Source organism: Telmatherina bonti (assembly GCF_933228915.1).
Source record: "Telmatherina bonti genome assembly, chromosome: 23".
Lineage (NCBI taxonomy): Eukaryota > Metazoa > Chordata > Actinopteri > Atheriniformes > Telmatherinidae > Telmatherina > Telmatherina bonti.
Window position 1 is genome coordinate 19,096,676 of NC_136632.1, and position 17,361 is coordinate 19,114,036.

The 17,361-nt window shown below is 39.6% G+C and overlaps 1 protein-coding gene across 6 annotated transcripts in view; it reads right to left on the reverse strand.

Moving 5' to 3' along the window:
• The window catches only part of nav3 (neuron navigator 3), a gene marked incomplete at its 5' end in the record, with an annotated part of 209,255 nt that overhangs the window by 40,086 nt on the left and 151,808 nt on the right, over positions 1-17,361 (reverse strand). For all 6 annotated transcript variants that reach the window (XM_079263304.1, XM_079263306.1, XM_079263303.1 and 3 more), the window contains 3 exons: positions 15,151-15,228; positions 15,390-15,413; positions 16,862-16,885. In XM_079263304.1, coding sequence (XP_079119430.1) covers positions 15,151-15,228; positions 15,390-15,413; positions 16,862-16,885 — 126 coding nt within the window. The remainder of the gene's footprint in view (positions 1-15,150; positions 15,229-15,389; positions 15,414-16,861; positions 16,886-17,361) is intronic.

Sequence of the window (17,361 nt, forward strand, 5' to 3'; positions counted from 1 at the left end):
CCATGCACAAATGTGAAGGATATGACTGGCATCATCTGTAGCAAATTTGGTGCAGGTTGGTTGTTTTTTGTGGGAGTTATGTCAGTTTTCCTTTTCGTTGCATCACATCTGCTTTGCTGCCCCGCCTCTCCTAAATGATATCCCCTATTAAAAGAAATAGCACAACTTTTAATCACACATGTCTCTTGAGCATCCTGACTCATTTGGGTTAAAGTTGGATAAAATTCTTGGGAGGAGTTGCTCAAAATGCATGGCAAAGAAAATGACAGAAATGACCCCAAATATGTCACCTTTTTCAAAATGGCTGACTTCCTGTTTGATTTAGCCCATATGTCCAAGAGACTTTTTTGAAGGTACTGGAAGGTTCTAAAACTATGCCGAATCATATCCATGTCAGTCAATGTAGTGGGCGGGGCTGATTGATTGAAATATTGTAGGGGGCGCTATGGAGCCATTTACGATCTTCTCCACTATATTGTAATTTTACTCTATTAAGGACATAACTGTCATGACTCATGGCAAGTATGGTGAAGATCAACATTTTCACGGCTTTGTCACAGGTACTTCCTGGTTCATGATATCAGACACTTGTTGTTGCCAAGGGGTGGGGCTAGTTCAGAGTCATATTATTGCATTGTATATTTTGTTCATCATGGGACTGGCATCAAATGGGTCGATTCCTGTGCTGATATGTTGTTTTATGTGGGAGTTTTAGCAATAAGTCTTTGTTAATAAGACATAAAACTTTGAGGGCCCGCCCCTCCTAAACTAAATCTTCTATTAGAAGAAATAACACAACTTTAAATCACACATGCCTCCTGAGCATCCTGTGCAAGTTGGGTGTCAGTTGGACAATATCCCTAGGAGGAGTTGTTTAAAATGCATGGCAAAGAAATGACCCCAAAAATGGCACCTTTTTCTAAATGCCCGACTTCCTGTTGAATTTAGCCCATATGTCCAAGAGACTTTTTTGAAGGTACTGGAAGCTTCTACAACTGTGCTGAATTTTATTCATGTCGGTCCATGTAGTGGGCGGGGCTGATTGATTGAAATTTTGTAGGGGGCGCTATGGAGACATGCTCCATTTATTCCATAATGTTTCAATGGGGCTTAGTTCAGGGCCTTACTGTCATCAGTCATGGCAAGTATGGTGGCGGTCCAAGGTTCCATGGCTTGGTCACAGGTACTTCCTGTTTCATGGCGTTGGACCGCCATTCGCCATGTCCCGTTTAGCGTAGCGACTTGAGGTTTTTATTGTGGCATCATGAAAGGGTTTGACATGTTTTGGAGGAGTCTCAAGTGTTTGGGACCATTTGCTTAGAAGCATGACCCTCAAACGTGGAAAAAACCACTTCCTGTTGTAAGTGGGCGGAGCTTAGGTCTACACCAGCAATGGTCACATTAATCTGTTCAGGACTGATCCCTTATTAATCCCTATAAGTTTTAGGGTGATCAGATCAAAATTGACAATTTTATAGTGATTTATGATGTCACGCCGCCGCATGGAACTTCGCCATGGCATCACGGGCACGCCGTGCAGCGCAGAGCAACGTCCTTTATCAGATCTCTTCACCAACATGTTTTGTGATGCCTGAGTGAATTTGGGCCATGTGGTGTCCACCAAGCCAGAGTTATGGGTGTGTGAGCAAAAAACAACACTTTTGACCTCCAGGGGGCGTGGCTATTTCATAATCAAAATATTGACATATAGAACTCTGTAGAAGGGGACTGCCATCATATCTAGCAAATTTGGTGCAGAAATGTTGCTTTATGTGGGAGTTATAGCTGTTTAATTTTTCCTGGCGAGACATCAAACTTTGAGGCCCCGCCCCTCGTAAACTAAGTCTCCTATTAGAAGAAATAACACAACATTTAATCACACATGTCTCCTGAACATCCTGAGCAATTTGTGGCTCAGTGGGATAAAAGCTCTAGGACGAGTTCGTTAAAATGCGAGGTGCTAAAACGCCAAAATATTGACTTTGACCTAAAATGGCCGCCTTCCTGTCGACATTTCACCATGACATTAAGAGGATTTTTTGTTCGCCCTGTCATGTAGATCATGTGTATGAATTTTCATAAAGATTAACGACATGCAGTGGCGGGGCACCTAAAATAGGTGGCGCTCTCATTCAGTTTCGCCCAAACATTCTGGAGCACCTCAAAATATCAAATTTTTTGTATTCCCTTGGGGGGGTACGCAAAATTTGGTGAGTTTTCGAGCACGTTCAGGCCTCCAAAAAAGCACGCGAAGTGTCCGAATAAAAATAATAATAATAAGAAACGCTGCAATTACAATAGGCCTTCGCACCGCCAAGGTGCTCGGGCCTAATAATTAAAACCGCAGGCGGTGATATAGGCCCTCGCACCATGGCGCCGCTCGGCATCATGCCACCGCCTCCCCTGGCAACATCCTTCCCATGCCTCTCTCAACCTAAAGTGCAGCCAGACTGCACTTCAGACCATTTAGGTTTTATGAAGGGTCACTTCCTGGCACCAAGGGGCGGGGTTAACTTATCATCTAATTATTGACATGCACAAATGTGAAGGATATGACTGGCATCATCTGTAGCAAATTTGGTGCAGGTTAGTTGTTTTTTGGGGGATTTATGTCAGTTTTTCTTTTTGCTGCATCACATCTGCTTTGCTGCCCCGCCTCTCCTAAACGATATCCCCTATTAAAAGAAATAGCACAACTTTTAATCACACATGCCTCTTGAGCATCCTGACTCATTTGGGTTAAAGTTGGACAAAATTCTTAGTAGAAGTTCCTCAAAATGCATGGCAAAGAAAATGACAGAAATGACCCCAAAAATGGCACCTTTTTCAAAATGGCCGACTCCCTGTTTGATTTAGCCCATATGTCCAAGAGACTTTTTTGAAGGTACTGGGAGCGTCTACAAGTTTCCCGAATCATAACCATGTCAGTCAATGTAGTGGGCGGGGCTAATTAATTAAAATATTGTAGGTTCTCAATAGAGTTTTTTGCTCGTCTTGGTTTTTTTTGCTCGTCAAAGACATCAAACTTTGAGGGCCCGCCCCTCCTAAACTAAATCTTCTATTAGAAGAAATAACACAACTTTACATCACACATGCCTCCTGAGCATCCTGTGCAAGTTGGGTGTCAGTTGGACAATATCCCTAGGAGGAGTTGTTTAAAATGCATGGCAAAGAAATGACCCCAAAAATGGCACCTTTTTCAAAATGGCCGACTTCCTGTTGAATTTAGCCCATATGTCCAAGAGACTTTTTTGAAGGTACTGGAAGGTTCTCCAACTGTGCTGAATTTTATCCATGTCGATCAATGTAGTGGGCGGGGCTGATTGATTGAAATATTGTAGGGGGCGCTATGTAGACATGCTCCATTTATTCCATAATGTTTCAATGGGGCTTAGTTCAGGGCCTTACTGTCATCAGTCATGGCAAGTTTGATGGCGGTCCAAGGTTCCATGGCTTGGTCACAGGTACTTCCTGTTTCATGGCGTTGGACCGCCATTCGCCATGTCCCGTTTAGCGTAGCGACTTGAGGTTTTTATTGTGGCATCATGAAAGGGTTTGACATGTTTTGGAGGAGGCTCAAGTGTTTTGGACCATTTGCTTAGAAGCATGACCCTCAAACGTGCAAAAAAACACTTCCTGTTGTAAGTGGGCGGAGTTTAGGTCTACACCAGCAATGGTCACATTAATCTGTTCAGGACTGATCCCTTATTAATCCCTATAAGTTTTAGGGTGATCAGATCAAAATTGACAATTTTATAGTGATTTATGAGGTCACGCCGCCGCATGGAACTTCGCCATGGCGTCACGGGCACGCCGTGCAGTGTAGAGCAACGTCCTTTATCAGATCTCTTCACCAACATGTTTTGTGATGCCTGAGTGAATTTGGGCCATGTGGTGTCCACCAAGCCAGAGTTATGGGTGTGTGAGCAAAAAACAACACTTTTGACCTCCAGGGGGCGTGGCTATTTCATAATCAAAATATTGACATATAGAACTCTGTAGGAGGGGACTGCCATCATATCTAGCAAATTTGGTGCAGAAATGTTGCTTTATGTGGGAGTTATATCCGTTTAATTTTTCCTGGCGAGACATCAAACTTTGAGGCCCCGCCCCTCGTAAACTAAGTCTCCTATTAGAAGAAATAACACAACATTTAATCACACATGCCTCCTGAACATCCTGAGCAATTTGTGGCTCAGTGGGATAAAAGCTCTAGGACGAGTTCGTTAAAATGCGAGGTGCTAAAACGCCAAAATATTGACTTTGACCTAAAATGGCCGCCTTCCTGTCGACATTTCACCATGACATTAAGAGGATTTTTTGTTCGCCCTAGCATGTAGATCATGTGTATGAATTTTCATAAAGGTTAACGACATGCAGTGGCGGGGCACCTAAAATAGGTGGCGCTCTCGTTCAGTTTCGCCCAAACATTCTGGAGCACCTCAAAATATCAAATTTTTCGCATTCCCTTGGGGGGGTACGCAAAATTTGGTGAGTTTTTGAGCATGTTCAGGCCTCCAAAAAAGCAATTCATTTATTAGGAGAATAATAATAATAATAATTAAAACCGCAGGCGGTGATATAGGCCCTCGCACCATGGCGCCGCTCGGCATAATGCCACCGCCTCCCCTGGCAACATCCTTCCCATGCCTCTCTCAACCTAAAGTGCAGCCAGACTGCTCTTCAGGCCATTTAGGCCTTATGAACGGTCACTTCCTGTCACCAAGGGGCGGGGCTAATTTATAATCTAATTATTGACATACAGAAATGTGAAGGATATGACTGGCATCATCTGTAGCAAATTTGGTGCAGGTTGGTTGTTTTTTGTGGGAGTTATGTCAGTTTTCCTTTTCATTGCATCACGATCTGCTTTGCTGCCCCGCCTCTCCTAAACAATACCCCCTATTAAAAGAAATAGCACAACTTCTAATCACACATGTCTCTTGAGCATCCTGACTCATTTGGGTTAAAGTTGGACAAAATTCTTAGAAGGAACTTCTCGAAATGCATGACAAAGAAAATGACAGAAATTGCCCCAAAAATGACACCTTTTTCAAAATGGCCGACTTCCTGTTTGATTTAGCCCATATGTCCAAGAGACTTTTTTGAAGGTACTGGGAGGGTCTACAAGTTTCCCGAATCATATCCATGTCAGTCAATGTAGTGGGCGGGGCTGATTGATTGAAATTTTGTAGGGGGCGCTATGGAGACATGCTCCATTTATTCCATAATGTTTCAATGGGGCTTAGTTCAGGGCCTTACTGTCATCAGTCATGACAAGTTTGGTGGTGGTCCAAGGTTCCATGGCTTGGTCACAGGTACTTCCTGTTTCATGGCGTTTGACCGCCATTCGCCATGTCCCGTTTAGCGTAGCGACTTGAGGTTTTTATTGTGGCATTATGAAAGGGTTTGACATGTTTTGGAGGAGGCTCAAGTGTTTGGGACCATTTGCTTAGAAGCATGACCCTCAAACGTAGAAAAAACCACTTCCTGTTGTAAGTGGGCGGGGCTTAGGTCTAGACCAGCAATGGTCACATTAATCTGTTCAGGACTGATCCCTTATTAATCCCTATAAGTTTTAGGGTGATCAGATCAAAATTGACAATTTTATAGTGATTTATGATGTCACGCCGCCGCATGGAACTTTGCCATGGCGTCACGGGCACGCCGTGCAGCGTAGAGCAACGTCCTTTACCAGATCTCTTCACCAACATGTTTTGTGATGCCTGAGTGAATTTGGGCCACTGCATCTTATAATTATTTCCATAAGTGTAATGAACCAAAAAGTTTACAAATGTGTATGAAGTCAGCAGCGAGGGTGCAACACATAAAACATGAACAGGAATTATTGACCTTCTATTGTGGAATCTAAACTTCACATCTTTTGTATATAGTTGTGTCTTCTGTTTGTGGATCATAGACTTTTCTCTGTGGGATTTGTGCTGTGTTTATACACTGTTAGATCTGTATTTATTACAGTCATAAATTGTAATAAACTTTTATCTTGTTCCTGTATGATCACATCCTACTGCAGTTATTTAGATGACTTGAATGTATTGAATAAATGGGGAAAAGCATTTAAATTTCTTTATTTTAAAAACGCTTCAAAGTGTACAAAGTAGCTCAAATTACTTAATTAGTAACACAAAGTTATAAGTAAGAAACAATACAATCAACGAACATGTAAACAATAGATTCCACAGAAATGCTATTAAATTGTGGTTTACTAGAAAAAAAAAAAAGAATCAAACACCAAAAATAAAACCAATGTTGTGTCTGTGCAGATCAGGAAACTGCTCTTCAGTAGCCACACAGCAACTGGGAATCAAGCCTTGTTTCCTTCTGAGGAGCTGGGATGTGAGTCTTCTTAGGTCCTTCACATTTATGTCATCAAGACGTCTCTGCAAAATTATACAAAAGATTGGTTAGATAAATAGAGCCACATTTTACTAACTGATGGAAAACAAAGTGAAAAGTGAAAGATCAGATTTTTTAGTGAAGGTCTGTGTCTACCAACTTTGTTCAGAGACTAAGTTAATATATTACTGTAATATCTAAAACTAATGTCTGGATGCCAAAGCAACAAGTAACATATGGAAGACAGAGCAGTAGGTAACAAGCTCAAATATAAAATTACATTTATGTTACAACAACAAATAATACATAAAACAGTTACCATTGACGAGGCTGAAGTTAGCTTCCGATCCGCAGCTTATGGCTGCAATATGTGTAAAGGGCAATTACACTGAATTTTTTGGAACCACCACCACATTAGACCAGGTACTGACAAAAAACTGGTATAGTATGTGGAATATTTTAGCCCACATTTGAAGAGTCTAAGTGTTTTAGTTTTTTGTCAGGACCTGATGTAATGTGGTCCAGATGCCAAAAAAGTCATGAAATGACCCTTATTTGCATTTTCACAAATAGAATAAAGATTTCACAAATCAGACACTATGTTTTATTGAATCTGCATAGTATGTGGAATATTTTAACCCAGGTTTTAAGAGTCCAAGTGTTGTAGTTTTTTGTCAGGACCTGGTCTAATGTGGTGTTTCCGAAAAATTCAGTGGAATTGCCCTTTACACATATTGCGAATCGGAAGCTAACTTCAGCCTCGTTTACCATTGTTGGTTATTGGAATACTGTGGAATTCCTGTAATAAATGTTTTTTATCAGTAATATCTTGAGACAAAACAGTGAACATGAAACTGCATTTTACCTGTACTACAGCTAGCCAGTCACATCTCTGGAAGCTGCAGGTCGTCTTCCTCAGACTGACCCGCTTGTCCTCGGACCGTCCACCAGCCCTGCCTCGGCCTTCCTGGCAACCTTAACATGTCATATTCATCACTGAAAACAAGTGTGTACACGGATCATCGCTGTAACAACATTCAAACATGTAAATTCTGCATTATGTCAGTGTCTGACTGCCTGTGTTAGGCTGATTCAGTCTAACATCAGCTGAATATATGCAGAAATATTAATAAAGTTAGAATTAGCCTAACAACTATAGCTAGCTTAGCACGTAGCTTAGCCTCTTCTTAGTACCACCGTTTATTCCATACGCGATATTGTCATTTTTACGTACTACTTTGCAAAAAAAACACCATAAGAGAGTATCATTTTCAGCATGACGAAGAGCCTGTTGTGTTAACAGTTACTTACCGGTTCATGTGGAGCTGAAATACTGGATGGAAATAAACTTTGAGTCTTGTGGACGGTGACGGTTCCGCTGTATTTAGAGGATGGGAGGGGTGAGGAGCATGTTTAGCTCACTACTTCCGCCCTGTGGTGGTTTGTAGAGGCAGCAGTTGTGTGGTTTTGCTCACTACATGGTGTTTGCCACCTAGTGTTGGAAAGAATCGCTTTGAAATCTTACATACTCTGGCTTCAATAAATTGAAAAAAATAATCTAAAAGTGGATCAAATATGCCACAGTGTTTAATGAAATTGAAAAAAAAAATCCCACCAGTTTTCCATAAATGGATGTTACATTATTTTTACTTTATTCAAAACAAGAATTAGCTGCTCATTCTCAGAACCAAAGCCTCAGATTTTTTCTTTTTCATGTAATCCCCCACAGTACAGACAAAGAGCAACAGGGAAGAATAATACATAAATGCTTCAAGTTTAGTTTTAATTCATTATGCTTATTAACATGCCTGTGACATTTGTTAAAAACTGTTAACATCATTTACATAAATATAGTTTTCAGTAACTTATTGTTGTAAGTATTAGCCGCACTGGATGTTTTAATCAATCCATCAACAGAGCTGATCCAATACCACTCTATCCAAGAATCCGAACAAATGTCTATAAATCAAAGAGCAATCAGTCTGCTTCTAAACAAGAAAACACATATGAAACTGATTCACATAATTAATAATTCCTTCAGATGGACCTGCATGTTCATCTGTACATACATGTCTATAAATATGGTTGGTTGTTTTTTGTGGGAGTTATGTCAGTTTTCCTTTTCATTGCATCACATCTGCTTCGCTGCCCCGCCTCTCCTAAACGATATCCCCTATTAAAAGAAATAACACAACTTTTAATCAGATATGCAGCTTGAGCATCCTGACTCATTTGGGTTACAGTTGGAGAAAATTCTTTGGAGGACCTTCTCAAAATGCATGGCAAAGAAAATGACAGAAATGACCCCAAAAATGGCACCTTTTTCAACATGGCCGACTTCCTGTTTGATTTAGCCCATATGTCCAAGAGACTTTTTTGAAGGTACGGGAAGGGGCTACAAGTGTGCTGAATTTGATCCATGTCGATCAATGTAGTGGGCGGGGCTGATTGATTGAAATATTGGAGGGGGCGCTATGGAGCCATTTACTATCTTTTCCACTATATTGTAATTTTACTCTATTAAGGACATAACTGTCATGACTCATGGCAAGTATGGTGAAGATGAAAGGTTTCATGGCTTTGTTACAGGTACTTCCTGGTTCACGGTATCAGACACTTGTTGTTGCCAAGGGGTGGAGCTAGTTCAGAGTCATATCATTGCATTGTAGATTTTGTTTATCATGGGACTGGCATCAAATGTGGTGATTCCTGTGCTGATATGTTGTTTTATATGGGAGTTTTGGCAATAAGTCTTTGTTAATGAGACATAAAACTTTGAGGGCCCGCCCCTCCTAAACTAAATCTTCTATTAGAAGAAATAACACAACTTTAAATCACACATGCCTCCTGAGCATCCTGTGCAAGTTGGGTGTCAGTTGGACAATATCCCTAGGAGGAGTTGTTTAAAATGCATGGCAAAGAAATGACCCCAAAAATGGCACCATTTTCAAAATGGCCGACTTCCTGTTGGATTTAGCCCATATGTCCAAGAGACTTTTTTGAAGGTACTGGCAGGTTCTCCAACTGTGCTGAATTTTATCCATGTCGGTCCATGTAGTGGGCGGGGCTGATTGATTGAAATTTTGTAGGGGGCGCTATGGAGACATGCTCCATTTATTCCATAATGTTTCAATGGGGCTTAGTTCAGGGCCTTACTGTCATCAGTCATGGCAAGTATGGTGGCGGTCCAAGGTTCCATGGCTTGGTCACAGGTACTTCCTGTTTCATGGCGTTGGACCGCCATTCGCCATGTCCCGTTTAGCGTAGCGACTTGAGGTTTTTATTGTGGCATCATGAAAGGGTTTGACATGTTTTGGAGGAGGCTCAAGTGTTTTGGACCATTTCCTTAGAAGCATGACCCTCAAACGTGGAAAAAACCACTTCCTGTTGTAAGTGGGCGGGGCTTAGGTCTACACCAGCAATGGTCACATTAATCTGTTCAGGACTGATCCCTTATTAATCCCTACAAGTTTTAGGGTGATCAGATCAAAATTGACAATTTTATAGTGATTTATGATGTCACGCCGCCGCATGGAACTTCGCCATGGCGTCACGGGCACGCCGTGCAGCGTAGAGCAACGTCCTTTATAAGATCTCTTCACCAACATGTTTTGTGATGCCTGAGTGAATTTGGGCCATGTGGTGTCCACCAAGCCAGAGTTATGGGTGTGTGAGCAAAAAACAACACTTTTGACCTCCAGGGGGCGTGGCTATTTCATAATCAAAATATTGGCATATAGAACTCTGTAGGAGGGGACTGCCATCATATCTAGCAAATTTGGTGCAGAAATGTTGCTTTATGTGGGAGTTATATCCGTTTAATTTTTCATGGCGAGACATCAAACTTTGAGGCCCCGCCCCTCGTAAACTAAGTCTCCTATTAGAAGAAATAACACAACATTTAATCACACATGCCTCCTGAACATCCTGAGCAATTTGTGGCTCAGTGGGATAAAAGCTCTAGGACGAGTTCGTTAAAATGCGAGGTGCTAAAACGCCAAAATATTGATTTTGACCTAAAATGGCCGCCTTCTTGTCGACATTTCACCATGACATTAAGAGGATTTTTTGTTCACCCTAGCATGTAGATCATGCGTATGAATTTTCATAAAGATTAACGACATGCAGTGGCAGGGCACCTAAAATAGGTGGCGCTCTCGTTCAGTTTCGCCCAAACATTCTGGAGCACCTCAAAATATCAAATTTTTCGTATTCCCTTGGGGGGGTACGCAAAATTTGGTGAGTTTTCGAGCACGTTCAGGCCTCCAAAAAAGCACGCGAAGTGTCCGAATAAAAATAATAATAATAATAATAATAATAATAATAATAATAATAATAATAATAATAAACACTGCAATTACAATAGGCCTTCGCACCGCCAAGGTGCTCGGGCCTAATAATAATAATAATAATAATAATAAACGCTGCAATTACAATAGGCCTTCGCACCGCCAAGGTGCTCGGGCCTAATAAACACTGCAATTACAATAGGCCTTCGCACTGCCAAGGTGCTCGGGCCTAATAATAATAATAAACACTGCAATTACAATAGGCCTTCGCACTGCCAAGGTGCTCGGGCCTAATAATAATAATAAACACTGCAATTACAATAGGCCTTCGCACCGCCAAGGTGCTCGGGCCTAATAATAATAATAAACGCTGCAATTACAATAGGCCTTCGCACCGCCAAGGTGCTCGGGCCTAACAAGGCCCAGCATCATCAGGTGCAGCAAGGAAGGGAGGGGTTACTCACAGGCTTGGTAAAGAAAGAGAAAAGAAGAGGGAACAAGTGTAGGTGACATGTCAAGGCATGTGGAGAAAGAGGACGGAGATTAAAAATGGATGATGTGTATTCTCATAAACTTTTAAACTGGATTTTATAACCAAGGCAGGATCTCGGATTCCTTTCACCACTAAGAGAAAGTACAACATAATACTTTTAACATCTTATTTTTTTCACTCAACATAGATTTTTCTTTTCTTAAAATTTTCATTTTTAAATCATACTAAGCAAAACTCAATTTTTCCACTACAGGGGGCTCTTGACTACTTAACGGGACTACAGGAAGTGTGCTTTTAATCCGAGATCTTTTTTCTAATTATATTTCTTTCAGATATTAATACCATGTAAGACCCAAATTAAATTTCCTTTGCAAAGCAAACCCAGAAAAAGTAAATTAAAATGATTTATGCAGCAGCACAACAAACATGAAAGGATCAAATGACCTCCGGTGCTTCACATTTCCTCTGTGGCTTTTAAAGATGATAAAGAATCCAGGAACTAATGGGAACAGTATGATCCATCCCTGTGCAGGCTTTAAACATTCATCTGCCTTTATCATGACTTTGATTTAATTGATTTTTTTAATGTTAAATGGGAGATTAATTATTCAATGCAAAATGAAAGGTTATGAGTATTCTTCAACATTTCAGAGTCTGCAGCAAAATAATGTTAAAAAGGCATCAAGCCAAAATCACACTTGAATGGAAAAGACATTTCATTTTACACACTACAACGAGCACCCATGAAAAATAAATGGCTTAGAAATTAGGAAGCAAGATGTTATTTACACAGACTAAACACAAAGTGAGTCTAAAACCTTCTGCCTGAGATACTAGCAGTGTGAAAACACCAGATTTCCTCTGCAATGACTGTATGTAAGTCTAATTCCATATCACAGCTTGTGGGAGTACATATTATGAATGTGTAAAAGATGGAGTTTTAGATAAGGTCCTATAAATGCTCGTGCACCTGGCTGTCCATGTGATGCATTCATTTTTCACTTGCTTCTAACATGTCAGGAGGTGGCAGTTCCCTCACTTACCAAAGTATTATGCCTCAGCCTTGACAGATGCCATTGTAATGACATAATTAGTAATTGTCAGTGGTTTGAATACTAGCTGGAAGATAGCGATGGACATATTTAAACACAAAGTCTTCATTTGAACTGTTCAACAAAGCATATTTACATGACAGAGATGTTCTTTTCTGATTTCCATCCAAGCTGGAGGGAAGTTTAAGGATTTAGCTTCAACAGGACGCATAGATTAGCTCAAATAAAATAATAACATACTTTTTTCAAGTGAGAGTGGGAAGGAACAGAGATGATAGACTCATGCTCTGGCTCCTTATCACACACCACAGTAACTCGCTGACTATAGGTGGACAGCATGTGAGGGCTGCTCAGGCTGATATTCACACAGCCACACTCCACAGTGGGAGGATAAGACGAGCTTATGGCATCAACAACCCACCATGCTGTCATGTAGATGCAGTGTGATGCAGTTCCAGACATGCACAGACATTTCTTCCTCAAAGTTCATTGAAGTAGGAGCCACACAGCAGATACAGCATTCTGTTGTCCAAGTATTTACATGTGTTCTGGCATTGTAAGGCATGACAGTGGTGGTCTTTTGCAGAAGAGTATCAGAAGCTGGTATAGTGATATTTCAGGTAAATTATTGAGACCATAGGTTTTACATGCTATGGAATACATTTTAACTATTTACTTGGACTTTGTAGATTTTAAATGACTGTGGCTTCTCATTCATTCATAGCTCTTAAAAGCAATGTTACAATGAATGTCTGTTTTGCAGGGAATATAGATTATGTTTATTTGAATGAGCTCATGTTGAATAAGATTATGCCACAAATAAATACGTTTAGAATTGATCTGTGTTATCTTTACTGATTTGGTTTTTTTTTTTTTTTTTACCATATTAAGTGAAGTAACCAGAGCAGTGCTGAACTTTGTGCTGATAATATTTAAGTATTGGCTGGAGTCAAGAGAAGAAAAAGATCCTTATCTGCTTTATTACCAAAACTATTCAAAATTACTTTAAAAAAAAAAATCACATCTTTAACATAAACCAATGTGTAATTTTATAATGTATATTTGGGGTTAATGTGTAGCTCGACTGGTCTACCAGCTGCTCCTGGTACAGAGCTACACCTCTTCAGGGTGCTACGCTTGACAACACTTACCCCAGCCCCCCGACTCTAGTTCCTTTGAGGACAATCTCTGCCTACCCCGGCCCAGATTGGACCTCAAACTCAGTCCAGTATTCTGAGTTTTATTGCAGCCTCTTTCCTCTTATAGTTAGGGGTAGTCTTGCCATCCATTACTTATGTAGCAATGGGGACGTCACCTGATGCACTGAGAAGTACCTTGCTCCATTTCTCTAATGTATTAATATATGACAGTATTGCCATCTCAAACTTATTTCTCCTTTTTTCCACAGGTCTGCCTGAATAAGTGCAGCTGTACTTGTTGATCTGTCTTTCCTGTCCTCTCCACCCCAACCAGTTGAGGCAGATTGCTGCCCTCCCTGAGCCACTAGAGGTTTTCTTCCTGTTAAAAGGGAGTTTTTTCCTTCCCACTGTCGCCTTGTGCATGCTCAGGATGGGGGATTGGATCGAAGTCATGATTCGATGCAATCAGTTGGTTTCCATTATATGCTATGTATGAATTGGCTTGAAATGCTGTGTATGTAAAGTGCCCTGTGACAACATTATTGTGAAGTGGCGCTATACAAATAAAGCTGAATTGAATTCAGTGGAACTTGCCCAGTTCAAGTCCCAGCTTGAGACCCTTTGCTGCAAGTCATTCCCCATTCTCTCCAAGAGCTTTTCTTGTCAAGCCACTGTGAAAAAAGGCTACTAGAGGCCAAAAACCATTTTACAAAACTATCTATGGATTTCCAATATCATTCATCTACAACTATATCTAAATATGATCCATCCTGCCAAAATTATTTGGAGCTTAATATGTCTCACCAACAACAAACCATCACTCCTGTAGATCTGAAGCAAGATTATGTGATCAAAAAATTTACTTAAAATACATGTATGATAGTGTTAGTAACATGATTTATTTTTGGTGGCTACAGGATCATATCAATATTTTGAACTGAGGACATTTCCTTTGAAGAGGGAGAAGTATGTTAACATGATATATTTTTCCCCAAATATATTTCATGTACTCGTATTAAGGTGATCCTACTTGTCAGGAACTATTTTTTCTTAGCGGAATGAGTATGCATGTTTTTCATTGTTCAAACTTTTATTTTAATATTTTAAGATCTGATATGGATTAAAATGTAATTAGGAATGAAGAATGAAGAGTGTGCTGTTTGACTGGATACCAGTCAAACATACATTTTACATCATATTGTAAAAAAAATCTAAAAGTTCTGCTTAAAGCTGCACATTTGCATCAAATGATATCTACATCCAAATTATGTAAATATGTCACTTTGCTGAAGACTTACAAACAAAACATTTGGGAAAAAAAAAATCCTTTAATGTTTTTTATGGTGTAATTTCAGCTGCTCAACTGTTGCTACATAACTCCTGTATAAAGACTAAATAGCTTTAGTTTTAGCCCGCCACAACTGTATGATCAAAGTGCCCGAATGAAGCAAAGTTTATAGCTTGATCATTTGATACAGAGGGTAGATGGGGACATTTAGATGCTGGAATCTGTCCATCTGTCTGTCTGTGTGCAAATATCTTGCACCGTTTCATCCACGCGTGATGCACAAGACAGAACATTCGCTTAACTTCATCTCTCTGTTTTCTGTCTTGATGTGTCATCTTCTATTTCTGTTTGGATGAATTTTGGAGAGACTCCCGTTATGGCTAAAATCCCAGCAGCTCAGATAAAACTAAATTGATGATCCTGACTGCACAACCAACAAGCAGATATCCCATCATAGAACAATAAACATAGAAAAAAAATCATAAAAAAACTGAGAATGCTCCAAAGGCTTATCTAATGGAACAAAACTCACGTTGGCAGCAAGCTGAGATGTGAGGGTTGCCACCTTTTCCTGAGAGGCATCCAGTTCCCGGCGCAGCTTTCTGATTTGCTGTTTTAAGAGGGAGGAAGATTGCAAAGGTGAGTGAAGGCTACGTAAAGATGCACTAAACTTGCTGCTTCCATGCTGATAACTTTGATGAAAAAAAAAGTGCAGTTATGTGATTTACAGTTCAACAGTTTGAGGTGTGAACATAAAGTGTGGGAGATTACCGTGGAATTTTGGACTGTTTGGCCCTTGATTGAAAAGAAAAGAGTAAAAAATTAACACTATGTTGCATGCTTCCATCAAACAGCATGAACTGATGTGGCTAAAGAGACAAGATGTTTACAGGCAAAGGACTGGTTTTCTCCAGGTTAGACTATAAACAGCAAAGCAGAATTAGAAAGAACATGTCAGACCTGGGTCAAAAAGTAGATGCAAATACCGAACATAACTTCTTTTCTAAATATTAAAGTATCAGTTTAACAGGACAGTTTATGATCTAAATAATACATATGACTCACAATTGCTTCTACACTGATGCTGAAATAAAGAATATTTCTCACTTGTTTCAAACACATTTTCCTAACAGATCCAATAATGAAGGATGATGAATAAACAAAAATCTGTCAATTCCCATTTATGATTCTTTTATATAATCGTCCATGCTAAAGATATTTTATTTACACTTAATTTATAATAATAGAAGGTCAGAAATTGTGCTAAACTTCAAACATGTCCCTTGTATTTAGTCATTTTCAGTTTGAACTGGGTGAGCTGTCTGGACCTGCACCCATCAGAAAACGTAAGCAGAGACCTCCAAATGTATTTGCTTTTGCTCTTTGACCCAAACTTGAGCTTGGAGAATTGGTAAACAGGGAAAGAGAAAAGTGCGTTCAAATGAATTCAAACTAAACCTGGAAAAAAAATCAAAGGAGAATCAGTGATAAACTGAATAAATCCAGTAAAATGAGCAAAGACTTGCCATGCCTTAAATTTGTATAGTGTAGGTTTTTGCCATGATTAAAAAAGTATGTTGCAAAGTGAGAATATGCAGTTACATATGATTTAGACGAAAAGAAAGATTATATAAAGCAATGCAAGATAGAGTATAAGTGATTCATTGCTTAACTTAATACAACTTTACTCAAAATCAACAGTATTTTTCCTAAACTGGTTTTGGTTCATTGCCATGAACAATATCACTGTTTGTGCTTTGATTAATATTTTAAGGCAACATCTAACTACAGAGCCTGTACAACAGAAAGGCATGCTTCATGGCATTCAGACATAAAAAACACACAAACAAAACAACACTTAAAAAAAGTGCAGAAAATGCCTCTAACATGGTAGACTGAGCTCAACATGAAGCAAAAATCTGATGCAGCGGGTGAAAAGCTAAGCTAAGCAGAGCTAAGCTAACCAGAACCACATTTAGCAGAGCTAAGCCAAGCAGAGATAAAATAAGCTAAATGCTAAACTAAGCTAAGCTAAGTAGGGCTAAGTTAAGCAGAGTTAAGCGAAGAAGAGATAAAACTATGTTAAATGCAAATGCTAAACTAAGCTAAACTAAGATAAGCAAAGCTGTGCAGTGGCCGCATTAAGAAGCTGGAAACCATGCAATTAAATAGCTTAACTAAGATACAGAAATGTACTGCAGAAAGATGGGCATGCAGAAAGATGAAATGTTTCTCATCCTTACCTCTGAATGTGCTTTTTCCTCTGTCTGTAACAAAAACAAACATACAAAATAAACCCAACTGAATTAAAAAACCTTGTAAACATTTGTTTACTGACTGTGAGACATATTTGGTGCCTTTCAAATATCATTTAGAGCAAATGTCCCAAGAAGCAATTAAGTACCAAAGATAAGACAATACAGATTATTCAACTACAGATTTAATATTTCAGTTATTATGAGTTCTAAATGGTAACTTGTGTTTTTCAATGACAAGATGAAACAATTAACTCTGTGGAGAACTTAGCACACAAAGCTTTCTCCATCATTCATGCAGGTTTAAATTGCAAACAAACAAATATATCAATTCTTCTCCATAAAACAAATCTGTCGTACCAAATGTGACAACTAAAGCATGATTTGTGCTATGAGAAGTCCAAAACTGACTTCATATTTACATTTTTATTTTCCTGTTCCACTTTAAGGTGGTCTTGAGTTTGCACAGACAGCTCTGCAGAATGTGA